Raw genomic sequence first — 14,619 nt, 5'->3', positions numbered from 1 at the left:
TCTCACTGAAATGAGACAAAAAAGTTATCAATCTCTGGAGGCGTGGCTTCGGGGGAGCATCTCATCTGATGAAAGGGGGGTTGGACTGCTACGTTTTTCAAGCCCTCCAACTCTACAGCGGCTGCCGGTCGCTGTACGAAACACTGAAGTGCAGGGAGCGAGGCACTGGCTCTACAGTTCACATTGTTTCTCCACAGTTTTCTTCTTTTTACTGGTGCAGCCCAGCAATTCCATGATCAATGCTGGAATGTTCCTCGGCAGCCAACGCTTCCACCCACATTGGAGTAAACAGCACGTTTTTGGGGGGCGTCTGCAGTGTTGTTGGGCTGATGGTGACCACAGGTGGAGAGGCTGCCGCTTCTTCATAAGACTCCAGCGCTAATGTCACCAAGTTTATTACACAAAGCTGTAAGCATGAGCGACGGAGATCATTCATTTCTATTCACCAACTGGTCCATATGTAATGCCCTGCGTGTGGCGCTAAAGTGCCAAGTCCTTCAGCTTGTCAGCATGGTTGCACTCGTGAACACAGACAGGTCCTGCAGGAGACCCTCCTGACGCCAGACTGGTCCCGACTCAAACCAAGTCTGCCTCCTTATATACAGCAAGAAGTGGGAGTGAATCGGATTACTTTCCTATCAGACTCATTTTGGTTGAGATGTAGTGTAGGACTGAGCCGCTCGCACCACGTGACTGCATTGGTCAGAGAGTTTTCAGTATTTGCTGTTGAGTATGAATATTTTTTGGGCTGTACAGATGAGAACGTCGATATGCAGGCAGTGAGCTGCGTCAAGACGTCTGCAAAACATGAAAAAACGGAACGTAGCTTGGCCGCCAGATTACGCCGGTATATGGCGGCCAGGCTACGGTCGAGAATCGGGCGTCCATTTTTTTGTTTTTTTTTGTTTTGCAGATGCTCAGATGCCCTCCTAGCTAAAAGCCTGTCGATATGGCTACAAAAAACACATCTAGAAAACAAGTACAAGTAACATCCGACTTAGGACCTGCTTGACTTACGTACACTTGTACTTTCGACCACAGCCAGCAGATGCAGCCCAGCAACACGTACCACAGTTACAGCAGCACAGTATCCCATCATCTCACTCTCACACAGCTATCGACCACTACAGTAGCACCTATAACCCTCGCGTCGGATATTTACGTCCAATCTGATACGACCGGTTGGTTGGGACCGGTCAAGCGATCCGGGTCGTAAGTTGGATGTTACCTGTAATGCATCACACAACTGAAGAAACTATAAATATAAATATTCCTTTATGTCTACGCTGAGAATTCACCAGTGGAAACAAATGCTTTTCAGAAACAACTGGTTGCAGATCTTTGAAAACTGTGGTTGCAAGTTTGCATATAAACTGAGCCAAACGGAGGAATGGCAGGCAGCAGACGCAATAGAACTTGCTCTGGCGACAGCAGCAGAATTGATATTGGTGCATGTTTGCATGAGCAAACACATACAGATGAGCATAAATGGGCCTCTGTGTAAACGGGAGGGAGTCAATAGTCTCTTCGGCACGACTCGACTCAAAGAATCGAACCAAAGTGAGACAGTGGAAAAGAGGCATCAGTGAGGGGAATGACGTTCAGCGCTCGACTTGGACCTAAGAACAAACAAAGAAGTCTCACTGACAACAATCTGAATAGACTGTCAGTCTCTGCTCTGCCTCTCAGGGATGAATGGCTTGACTGAGAGACTGAAACTCTCCCATGGTTCAGAAATGTTGGACTTCTCCATGGGGTCACTTTAGTTCAGAGAGTGGAATTGACAGTTGACTGTACGAGCGAGTGAAGAGCACAAGCCTCAGTCGGTGAGATCAACTATCCTCCAGCATTGTTGAACAGCTACACTAGCAGTGAGTCACACACTTTCATAACTGTGAAAAGAAAAAAAAAACACTTTTTGACTCACGTTGATGTTCTGCTGCCAGAAGTTTGAACCAAATGTCAGTGAATCCACTGTGAAATATAGTTCCTGAACAGCATGAGCAACCGGTCCAATTTAACTTTCCTTTTCTAAACCACACATTCAGAGTCCTCAGAACATTTTAATATTCTGGTCTTTACACCTCAGTTAAATAAACAAAAATAAGACAAAATGTTGAACTCATTTTTCAAACCTACCATAAATCCCGGACTATAGAGCGCATCAGAATATTAGCCCCGCCCACTAAACTTAAGAAGGAAAACAGACCTTGTTCCTATATGAGCCGCAGTGCTCTATAAGCCGCAGGTGCAGCGGTGCTGTCTGCACCGTAGAAAGGCTTAAACATGCATGAGGATCACTTCTAAACTAGTTTGGAAAACGGGCTCCAGCATGGAGACTGACTCATGAAACCAACTGGCCAATGTTCTGAACTGGAATCATCAACTCTTCACATCTTTTATTGACATTAAAGTGCTCAAAATGTGTCCCAAGTTCCGACACCACAGCCGGTCTCAGCTGCTGCTTCTCGTCTCCGCTCCTCCAGGAGATCGGCCCTGTGGGCGGAGCTGCAGACACGTGGGCGAAAACAGCGCATTTTGAGCGCTTTAAGGTCAATAAAACGCCTGTGATGTCATGGGTTTGATGTGAGGAGGCTCAATATTTTGGCAGCATGAGGCTCTTTAGCCTGGAAAAATCCAGACATTCTATAAAAAGTCTTGCATGTCGTGTTGACGGCGAGTGACCTGCCTTCAGTAGGGGACTATAGGAGCTACTCGGTGTTGCAGGATTATTAAAGAAATGCATCAGCCAGAGCTGAAGAACGGACACCTGCTTTTATTTCCCATCTGGCCTCCTGCATCAAGCCTTACACTGGATCCTTCATCCATGTAAATAAATCACATAAACATTCTTAGCTAATGACTGCATTCAACTCATTAGTGACCCTGAATGGAGCTTCGAACCCGTGTTCAAGACTTGTGGTGGTATATAGTAACATGAGTGTCGCTCTGGGATCTAAATATCAATAACTTTCCCAGAAACCTGAGGCAGAGTGGTGTGACTTCAGCTTCACGTGCCTCAGCTACACGCTTGTTAAAGATTCATGACACACTCACACACACACACACATATATATATATATAAGGATGGAGTGAGGCATGGCCTGAGGTGAGTGCAGACACATATTACGTTTTAAGTGAGCTTCATTACTTGGTCCTCACAGACTAACCATGTCATGCAGCAGAGGGTTGTTGTTCAAAGAGAATGGGAAATGTGTCAATTAGCATCCACTCCATTTAGCTGCTGGAAGAAAGGTCATGGAGGCTCAACACCTTTAAACCCACCCTGACATTTACACAGGTTGACTTCCAGCTGAGAAGCACGTGAGGGGTGGGGCCTACTGAGCTCTTCTTCGCATCACTGGTGTGACATTGGAGGATGAATGATGATGGTGCTGTGGTGAGGATTTCAGACTTGTGGGTCTGGGCTACCCTCATCCAACAGGGGTCACTAGATGGCGCTCTACAGCGCGGCCAACTGAGCTCAGAAAATGAGGGCAGTGTTTCAAGGAAGCTTCGACAAGTGATGGGCAGATGAGGTATCGTGAAACAGTGTCGCAGGGTTAATGAAACAGTGTCCTCAGTTTCAGAGGCCACTAGATGGCGCTCTTGGTTTAGAAATGATGAGAGGTTTCACTCGTTTCAAACATTTTAAAGCAGACAGCACCATCCTGCGGCCTCTGAAAATCAGGACACCGTTTCATGAAGCCTCATCGACCCACCACTAGTGTTTCACTGCCCCTGTGTCAAAACACATGAAAAGAAAAAGGTCATGTCAATACCTCCTTGACTTTCCGGTGTCTGTCTTTGCTCTCCCTCTCTCCATCCTTGTCCTTCCCTTCCTCCCCAGGGTGGCAAGAGTAGGACACTGTCCTCCAGTCCCGAGAGAATTCACTGAGGCTGCCCACTTTTGACTCTGAGCCGCAGTTCTCCTCGTTCAGTGAGCGGGACGATCTCCTGAGGAACACGCTCTTTTTCAATGCCTTCATGTCGGCGCCACTTCCCTCTGGGCAGCACCAGTCCCCCGCCACGCTGCTGTCTCGCTTGACGTTGTGCCCAATGGTGTGGCACTGGAAAACATGCGGTAAGAGGTTGGTGTCCGAGCCGGGGAGCAGCTTGTCCGCCGTGGGGTTGGACCCGGAGGCAGCTACCGCCTCCGCATGCCTCCCGTTTCCCTCCGGCTCCTGAATCTTTTCATCCAGCTTGTTGAGCTTGGACAGCACTTGGGAGATCTCACTGCGGACGCCCGACAGAGACTCCAGCTTCTTCTCAATCTCACCGATCCTCATGACCAGCTTGCACACGCTGGACTTCAGTTCGTCGTCGGTGTTTTCCAGGGAGTTGAAAAGGCGGTCCAGCTTGGACTTGGCAAGTTTCACCGTGTTGCGTTCCGGAGAACTGTCCCCTTCTGACTTCAGCGTTACCTGAGAGAGAGACCCGTTGCTGTTGTAGAGCGAGGACTGGACGATGTTGAGAGAGTCACAGACACTCATGTCGTCCAGGAATCGAAATATGTCGCTGATGTCGTCACTGACAGCCTCTGGTTCCTCATCAGACTGCTTGAATGCCCGCTCTTTCTCGCCGTATTTGGGAGGGTATTCCTTACCTTTCCCCTTCCTCTTCTCCGCCTGCTCGGTCTGAGTCCCAATGCTCGATGAGCTGTCCACGCCCTGGAAAGACGAGCTGTTCATGCTCCTGTCTCTGAAGCGTCTCAACACCTCCTTCTTGTCCTGAGCTCCAGGTCCACTCGCCATCAGCGCTACGTCCTTGGTTTTCACCCCGTTTGCTTTCTTTACAAATCCAGAGGGGTAAGACACCGCGTTCTTGTTTGGGCTCTGGAAATGCGGCTCGCCATCATTGACGCTCAGGTTGCGGTGGAAGTTCTCCTTGTGCGGCTTGTTGCTCTGATACGACCTCTCGAAGTCTGGGGTCACCTCCTCCGTGTTCAGACTGAGGCTCTTCACCGGCCACGGCTGCCTCGCCGGCCTCTGACTGTAGTTCCTGCTGCTCACACACTCGGAGACCGTCGTGGGACCAAAGTACGTGGAGGCCTGCAGGTCGTCCAGACTCTCGTGCTTCACCCGCCGCTGCTCCTGAAGGGGAGGGTTGAAGGTGGCCTCGTGGTAGGGGTTGCTGTAAGGCAGTTCAAAGCTGTGGTTGAAGAATGTGGTGGGCTTGTGCAGCTCCCTCCGGTGGTAGCGATCGGCTGCCTTGCTGGCCTGCTTGCTCTCAGTGGTGGTGATGACCTGTAACAGTGACCCACAGAGGAAGTGGATCAGTTCATAAATCATGAAGCGGAGGAACTGGGTGAGACATTTTCTACAGTGGCTGAGAAGTGCAAGACACATTTACTAACTTTTGGAACAAATATGCAAACCTTCTTTAGCAAACACATTTCTTCCTGAGTTTGTAAGTGTCTTTCCAAGTTTGTAAATGTGTTTCCAGTGTATGTAGATTTTACGAAGAATCGTACGAAGAGGAAGGGGACGGACGTGATACCGAAGTGGTAGCTGGAATGTTCCACTTGCAGCAATCGCAAGTATTTTGGGAGTCCCATAAATACAGAAAGATGTTAAAAACAAACTCTGAAAACACACTTACAAACTTGGAAAGACACTTATAAACTTACAACAAACAGTTTGTAAATGTGTTTCAGATGTAAATGTGTTTCGTTATTTGCAAATTTGTTTCCAGAGTTTATTAATTTGTTTTGCACTTCTCAGCCACTGCAATTTTCATCACATTCATCTTAAATCTTGGGATTAAAGTGACTCATTTTCAAGTGTTATAAGACGGATGGTGAGTCAAACATGTTCTAATTAATTTTCAAAACTACTTCAACAGGTGCTTTCAGGAACAGTGTTCACTGTTGGGGGCAGGCATCACTTTCTTTATCATTTTTTCTTGTCAAGAACTTCTCCATAGTTGGTAACTATCACAGATGAGTCGAGAAAAAAAATCCATAAGAAAGAAAATCAGGTCAAAGTCTTGAATAAATGCCGGGTTCGAGGGCCAACTATCTTAAAATACTTATATGTAGAGTACATTTAACTGCAGTATTTGCCTACTGTGTGCTGCTGTAGGAGAAAAGAGAAGCGACTCAGTCAAACCCAGGCAGGGAGAGTGCTGCTCTCCAAGAGCAGTGTATTGCTGCAGCTGGATACCACTTGCCTCAGCAGCTGCATTTAATCTACCTGGTCACCGACTGGCTGAGTCCTTTTGAGGACACGCAGCAGATCATCTCTGCTGTCTGGAGACACCCACTTGCCTTTTGTTTTCATGTATGTCAGGCCATTGGTGGATTCATGTTTCTATCCGTCTCGTGGTGGTTCCCCTTTTATTTCATCCCTCAATGTTCATTTTGCATCTCCAAGTGAATTTTTGTTCACACGGAACACACCTTGAGACAGTTGAACGGCCCAGTTATACTCAACGTTACGTACGGATCCGGATCCGGACGGATCCTTCTGTCTGTCTGCGTTCATTTCCACCGTATTTCTGCACATTTCCCAAAAGCTTATGGATACAGACCAAACGGAGCAGTACCACCGGAAACCATGGGGGGCAGTGTTTCTGTTACTACCCGATACATAGCTCTACTGAGACATGAAGAAGACATAACAATGGCGGAAACTCTCCAGTGGCGATATATTTAACAGCCTCACCGACCACCACCTCCTACAACGCTGCCTCTGTTTCCTCTTTTGTGCTACATGATCAGTACTCTCCCACAGTCGCCATGTTGGGTTTGGACTTTCTTGTTGTCATAAACTTTTGACTCTGGGCTGCTCCCCCTGGTGGATATATAGGTGAACAGCAATACCAACATGAAGAAGGCATGGAAGCATGTGACCAGTGAAACGGACGAATACATTTTACCCACACTTCCCTCGTGAATTCATTACCTTTGAAGTTGAATTTTTGAAATTTGTAAATTCTACTCCACCTCTGCCTTTGTAAAAACACAACGCCATGAAAGTCAAACCTAAAAACAGAAGTGTTCTATATTTGATACACAATTTGGTAAGTGACGTGATAAGTGCCAGATGGTTACATCAATGGTGTCTCAGCACAGTTTTGCAGTGGCACCTGGGTTGGTGCTGAAGATCTCTCCTCGGACTCCGGGAACATTGCAAATGAGTTTGATCGATCACAAAGATCTAAAGCACTATAAATATCAGGAGGGTTTTTAAAGTTGGTGGTGAGCACAAACCTGAGGGGAGATGGCCACCAGGTTGTGGAAGCCCTGCTTGAAGATGTTTCTCTTCTGGACACAGGAGTGGACAGTGAAGGCCTCCGCGTGATGCTGCAGCGACTCCTGATCGGTGGGGCAGTCGCTCTCCACCTCCATCGGGAAGTAGGTGCTCTGCATCTCCCCGGGCGGAGAAGGTGGCGTGCTGCTGCTGGAACACTGGGGGAGGTGGTGCAGCTTATCCAGAGAGGCGGCTCGACACTTCAGATCCTTGCTGACGCCCAGCAGGAAGTTGGCGTCTGACGTGGGAAGGAACTGCTGGCTCTTGTTGCACTCGGGCGACTTGGGGCAGGGGGGAGTGTTGGGGGGCGCCAGGTGCTGCTGCGGGCGGAGGTGGTGGTGGTGGTGATGGTGGTGATGAGGAGGAGGAGGGTGGTGGTGATGATGGTGGTGATAGTGCCCGTCAGCGGGGCTGTCCATGTGCTCGTAGCTAACCCTCTCACAATCCTTGTACTTCTCACTCTGACCCAGATCTACAGACTGGTTCTTGTGGAACTTGGGTCTGTGCCCAACAGGAAGTTTGTCTTTGGCCATGCCCCCGTTCATTTGGATCAGGTTAAACATGGTGACAATGTCCGCAGCTACCATGAGCTTCTTGGACTGTGGGTCTTCCATGGAGGAGCGCATTTTGTCCTTGAAGAGCGTGGCGGGGAAGGCGGGGTCCAGGCAGGCGGTGTGGAAGAGCAGACTGCGCAGCTTGGCCAGGTGCACCAGGTCGAAGCGAGTGCACAGGGACTTGCACAGGTCCTGGTAGGACATGCTGTTGTGCTTGTTGTCCAGTTCCTCAAGGATCCGCGTCAGGAACATGGAGTATTCTGGGAGCAGATCCATGGTGAGTGTCTGGAGGGAAGGAGCCTGCTAAGAAGGTCTGGCCACCGCAGAAGATCTAGACCTGCAACCACAAGAAAAGGGGAACTTACTTTGGCGTCACCTCACACCATGAATTCTAGCTCTCAATATGTATTTGAGGTAGCAGAAGCACAACTTTTTTTTATTTAAACGTGATGTCACGGCTCCGTCTCTCCACCGTCATTCATCCAAACACAATGTAGAGCTTGTTGGGCACCGGCTGTGGGAACGTTCAGCTACATCAGAGGTGGGCAGTTACATATCTTCAGGGGCCTGATTATATCATGTGATCGTGGAGAAAAAATTGAAAATAAAACGACATCATGTGTGACTAGGAAATTAAACTTTGAAAATGCACAGAAAATGTGTTTTATTTAATTTAAACCAAAGATTCTCGATGTGTCTCATAGATTTCGAAATCTATTTTCAATTTTGGCGAATTGAGGGACAAGAAATACTCCTAAAATAAAGCATAAAAAGAACAATGCACAAGACAAAAATGTCAGAGACAACAACGTCAGTTTTATAGTTTTACTCTGACTCCAGGAGGGCCACGTAAATACAGTCAAAGGGCCACATTTGGCCCCCGGGCCGCACTTTGCCAAGCATCAGAGCTACATCCTCGTTCCAATGAGCAGCAAATGACCAATGTGAACACAGACTGTAGCGCAGCAGTTGAGAAGCACACGCTCAACAGAGAAGCCACTCAGATTTAATACGCAGAATATTTATTTTCTCTAACCACAATCAAACTTGGGGCTTACCCTTCTCCCGGTGTGGATGGAGCAAGTGGGTGACAGCGTAGCTGCTCTAATGGCTCAAATTGAAACACATGTCGTCCGCCAATCTCACATCTTCTCCCACTGACGGGTTGCTGAGGCGTCATGAAACAGTGTCCTGCTTTTAACAGGCCACCAGGTGGCGCTGTCTGCTGTAAAATGTTTGGACTTGAACAACTCATTCACTGAAACGTCACAACTTTTCTAAACCTAGAGCGCCATCTAGTGGCCTCTGAAACTGAGTACACTGTTTCCTCTACCCTGCGATACTGTTTCATGAAGCCTCATCTGCCCATCACGAGGCTGGTGCGACAGGTGGACTCAAGCATCTTGATGTGCACACACCTGGCAGTCTTCCTTATCTGTCGTGAGAACATTGTAACACCACACACTGGCCAGGCATGTGTACTACTTTTTCAGGGAGAAGGAAGAAGTTTAGGCTACAAACGCTCCTAAATGTATATTTCAGCTTCATACCTCTTGGCCTCAAGGGTTGCCATATAGCTTCTCACAACTAGGTGGCAGTAATGTGTCGGTCAGTTCTTCGACTCTTTCTTTCAACTCCATGATTGGAAGTATTGCCCATCGAGTTTGACAAAGTTTGAGAAATTCAGAAGGGTTGAGTAGTTGAGGTTTCATGAAACAGTATTGAAAGATAGATGGGGCTTCGTGAAACAGTGTTCTGATTTTCAGATGCTGTGAAATGTTTGGACCTGAACAACTCATTCAATGAAACCTCGCATCATTTGTAAACCAAGAGCGCCATCTATCAACCCGGCGATACTGTTTCATGATGCCTCATCTACTAGTTAACAGCCCCTGGTTTACCCCAGATATGGACCTGTTTCCTACACTGTATTACATCATCTCATAACTATCATAGTCCAATCTCATCCCAGAGAATCTACATTCCTCACTCTCATCATTTAGTAGAGCACAGCATGTGTCAGACTCACGGCCCAAATCTGTCCCACCAGGTCATTTCATGCAAACCTGCTACAGACTGATATGTAACTCAAGCTCAAATGTAACTTTATGTTAACATCAAGACATTTCCACATTGAGAGGAGTCAGCTGAGGATCAGGATGCCCTCTGGTTGCCTCCCTTTGGAGGTGTTCCAGACACGTCCAGCTGGGAGGAGACCCAGAGGTCGACCCAGGACCAGGTGGAGAGATCTCTACGGTGGCCTGGGAGCGTCTCGGGATCCCCCAGTTGGAGCTGCTGGATGTCGCTGGCAGAAGGGCGTTTGCCGTGATCTCCTGAAGCTGCTGCCCCCGCGACCCGGCAACGGATAAGCGGGTGACGCTGGATGGATGGATGGACATTTCCCATTTACTCTCCTCATTTCACTGTCTCCCTTTATGATCAGGTCCAGCATGCTGAGACCGAGACCCCAAACTGGGTGGTCTGCATTGCTATCATACTTGCTTTCTGATGGTAGACGGCTGAGTTTAGGTACTGACCACTGCCGACCAGGAGCACTTCACCAAAGCTGTAGTTTTACGCAGGTAACCAGGTGACACCGTCAGCGTTGGGTTTGTTTCCCTGCTGCACTGCTGTCTTCATTTCGACCTATTTGAAGCCCAGCTGCTCTGGATTCTACACATGCATTTTCTGCACCTTGGAAGCTGAACTAACAGCCGCGGATGGGAGGCAGCAGAGGGGCGCGTTACAACCAATTACATCTCAGTTGATCCGAACTCGCCCTGTCACAGATCCCGCTGGAACTGTCCCGGTATTTAATGGTTTGATTGGATCTCGCCCCAGGACACCGACCTCGGTGTCAGCGTCTCGTCGGACGCTCCAGATTCCGACACTCACCCCGAGTTGTTGGTGCTCAGGATCATCCGATCAGCTGGTGCAGCTCACTGCTCCGGGATCATCCCAACTGCGACTGATGGACGGGAGAAGAAAAACCATCCAGGGAGAGCAGGTCCACACCGCGCTACAGAGGAATCAAATCCGCCTGGTCCCACGGTTCAACGCGCGCAGGTAGACGGCGAACGCCCCGTCCCGCCGGGCGCTGGCACTCGGATCCAGACCGGACTGTGGCTCGGCACCTCGCAGCCATTGTTCCCCACGTCTCGGCGGTGTCGGTCCGCGATCAGCGCGTGCATGTGGCGCTGAAAACAGATGAGCGTCAGCGCGAGATGACGGCATCCTCTCTTCTCCTTCAAAATAAAAGCCTTCTCCCCCGCATCAGTTGCGTGTCTGTCGCCTCTTTTGCTCCAGTCAGGCGCGTCTGCGTCCTGGTGAAGGACCGCAGTCCGCGCCACTGACGCGTTCATCTGAGGCGTTATGTAAGGCTGGCGACCGACTTGGTGACCTCACCGGGTCATGCACTCACCGGTGCACCATGAGCCTTGAAGAATTGAAGTTGGTAAGGTCCCAACAACATGCAGTCAACTTACACTCAAGACATTTCCATGAATCCCTCCGTTGAACAAGCCTTAAATGAGACTTAAAGTCAACCTGATGATGGGAAGAAGAACGTATTAAAGTTCATTTTAAAATGTGTTACGGCGCTTATTCAAGTTAAGGGACAACACTTGAATTGAAGTGGAACCATCTGATATGTTGAAGTCGAGAAGATGGAGTCACTGTCCCGACGTTTCGAGAGGCTCCTCGCGGCTGAACCACCAGGTCCAACAGGTTAAAACCCTTGGTCACGCTCGGTTCAGTCGCGGCCATTAATACACTTCCAGGGCCAGAACTACAGTCAGTTCATGTGGAGATACTATCTTGTTTTTCAGACTTATCGCCACGTATAGAGCCGTTTTGATCCTGGCTTGGGAGACGCCCTGCCAACTTTCTAAACTTCTAAACCACTCTGGGTGTCATATGCAGCTGGGTGGTGCTGAACCTGGAGGCAACTCCACCCAGTGGTTCTGCAGTGAGTAGCTGTCTCCTTGGCTTCGGTTTCTTTCTTTATATTTATTGGTGTGTGGTCCTGCACATGAAACAACAATCTCCAGCTTATACCCCGTAAAGTCCATCATGCTATTACTCTAATTTGTGGGGACCTTTTGGCCAGACCCCACCATTCCTAGCCTCAGTTTGAGGATTAAAACCTCAAAATAACGGGGTCATTATAATGGGGTTTAAGTCCTGGCTAAGGTGAGCCATGTTTTTTTGATGCTTAGGTTTAGGGTGAGAGGCTGGGGAAAGGGTTATGTCCCCACAAGGATAGAGACGTCGAAAGTGTGTGCAAACTTGTATGGCCATGCCTGACTGCCGGGCGTCCATATTCGCCCAAATTTTTTAGCTATTTTCTGCCATATTTTTGCGTTGTTGTTGGTGTACAAGGAGCTTTACCATGTGAAACAAGAACATAATTTGATAACTGTACATATGAAGCGACTCTGTGGGACCTGGACGTCATTCAGTTAGCGACTGCTCTTCCAGATGAACGTCATATATCTCTATAAAACGCTGCAGTGATATGCGTCGAGGTACACAAATCAAGTGCATCCTGAGGTCAAGGTATTGAAGGTCTGGCTGGAGAGCTCCTGCCAGATGGACTCCCCTGGAGTTTCTGAAGAACGGCCAGCATTTTCACGCCAAGATGCTCGTGCACATCGCTTCTCTTTGACGCGCTGGTCATCGCTGCATTTCTGCACATTAGGCAGAAAACTCTTGGTTGCTGGCTGTAAACAAAGAGGCAGTGAGTGAAGACTATCATCCGCTCTTCTGTCAGGCTGAAGAAGAGTTTCTGTGAACGTTTTGCTTGTTAGCTCAACCACGTACCTGCACAAGTCTGAGTAACGCTGCTCTTTAATGTGGTACACACACACACACATATGATTTCTAAGAGCAATCTAATTCCATTTGCTCTTATTTCGCATTTATTTATTTAACTTAAAGACATTTTGACTTTCACAGAACATACATTGATGAATACAACAATGATAATTGGAAATATGAAGTGACTCCAGTACATGATGGAACTTCATCTATTTGTAAAGATGTAACCTGGAATTCATTACGTCATAAAAAAAAAAATCTCTCTCTCTCCCTATATATATATATATATATATATATATATATATATATATATATATATATACATATATATCCTTTTTTTTTTTTTTTTTTTGAGTCTACATGGCTCAAGTCCTCCATCTTGGGAAGAATCTCATGTCAGACCGTGTTGGAAACTCGAAGGTCCAAGAGAGCGGCACAGATTGTCATCAACCGTGCTGATGTCCACACAATGTTGTCCGAGAAGACATCTCACCGATGAAAGCCCGCCAGCCGAGCAGGTACTTATCTCCCTCAGTAATTTCAGCCGGTGCTGAACCAACCTCTCCTCTGGGAGACTCCAACAAACCGTCCATCTCACCCTCCACTCCAGGGTTGTCAGCTCACCAATTGGACGACAGGTGCCTCATGTCTGTTATCCATGATTTAAACGCCTACTTCAGCGCGTGAAGGGAAGCTAGAGGGAGGAACCCCAGCAGACAGGCTCCTGATCTGGGCGCTGAACACAAGGACACAGCGTCTAACTGGAGAGATCCCAAACTGCGTTGACTGCAACTACACCACAATCTCAGGAAAGTATGTCAAGCAGGGGATGTAAAGTCTGAGAGTGAAGAACATCATGGACGTGGCTGCAACCTTCCACTTCCCGTGACACCGCCCGCCCCTCCCTCTCACTCTTTCTGGGTGTTTATCTGTTAATTCTGACAAATGAAATCCAAATCACTTTATTTATCCCCGCAGAGGCTGCGAAAGGCAACTAAGTGCATTTAAAAGCGACACATGAGCCGCTGGGCGCTGATTCGACACATGCGTGAAATCACATGGGTATGTTTTGTTTAGTTGAGTCCACATTTAAAACAGGGCTGTTTGTGTGTGTCCGTCAGTGGGCTTGTTTATCCCACTTTGTGCTGACCAATTCTTGACAAAACACTGTCCTTGTAAGGGCCGTATGCCTTTGTGGGGACAGTTAGCTGGACCCCACAAGGTTAAGTCTCAATGAGAGGATGAAAATGTCAAAATAACATTATATGGGTCTTTATAACTGGGTGTCAGGTGAGCCATGTGTGTTGGATGGTTAGGTTTAGGGTGAGAGGCTGGGGAAAGGGTTATGGCAATGAGAGGTCCCCACAAAAATGGTTGTGAAAAACCTCTGTGTGTGTGTGTTGACTTGTTTATACTGCTTCGTGGAGACCAACTCTCAAAAAAAACATGATCCTCGTGGGAACCTCATGTCTTCATGGGGACCGTTTGCCGGTCCCCACAGGTCCAAACCTCAATTCGAGGATGAAGACTTCAAAATAATGATGTGATTATAATAGGGTTTCAGTTTGGTTCAGAGTCCTGTTTATGGTTAACAATGTGTTTTGGGGGGTTAAGTCAAGGGTGAGAGGCTGGGGAAAGGGTTATGGCAATGAGAAACCTCACAATGTCCCCACAGGGAAAGCAACACAAACGTGTGTGTGTGTTGAAGCATGTCTATCCTGGTGAGGTCCAGTTTGGAGGGAGACGCCTCCTTGTGGGGACCTTATGCCTCTGTGGGTCCCTTTTGCTGGACCCCACAAAGTTAAACCTCAATTTGAGGATGAGGGCTTCAAACAACAAGGTCATTATAATATATGTTTTTTTTTCTTTTTTACCCCAATATTATTGCCCTACTTATGTAATAATACCAGCTATACACGTCATACACCTTTATCACTGGCAACAATGTTCTCATCCGGCCGCCAGATGGCAGCAGTGTTCCAGAACTTGCTCAC

The 14,619-nt window shown here is 48.0% G+C and overlaps 1 protein-coding gene across 1 annotated transcript in view; it reads right to left on the bottom strand.

Annotated features, from left to right (window-relative positions):
* The window catches only part of minar1 (membrane integral NOTCH2 associated receptor 1), a 26,068-nt gene extending 15,092 nt beyond the window's left edge, over positions 1-10,976 (bottom strand). The window contains exons 1-3 of the mRNA XM_053853861.1: positions 10,703-10,976; positions 7,214-8,144; positions 3,783-5,246 (exon numbers count right to left, since the gene is read on the bottom strand). Coding sequence (XP_053709836.1) covers positions 3,783-5,246; positions 7,214-8,083 — 2,334 coding nt within the window. The 5' untranslated portion in view covers positions 8,084-8,144; positions 10,703-10,976. The remainder of the gene's footprint in view (positions 1-3,782; positions 5,247-7,213; positions 8,145-10,702) is intronic.
* Positions 10,977-14,619: the final 3,643 nt, after the last annotated feature.

Source organism: Synchiropus splendidus, chromosome 1 (assembly GCF_027744825.2).
Source record: "Synchiropus splendidus isolate RoL2022-P1 chromosome 1, RoL_Sspl_1.0, whole genome shotgun sequence".
In the NCBI taxonomy this organism is placed as follows: domain Eukaryota; kingdom Metazoa; phylum Chordata; class Actinopteri; order Syngnathiformes; family Callionymidae; genus Synchiropus; species Synchiropus splendidus.
The sequence above is the reverse complement of the archived record's forward strand: the minus strand, read 5'-3'. Positions and strand labels throughout refer to the sequence as shown.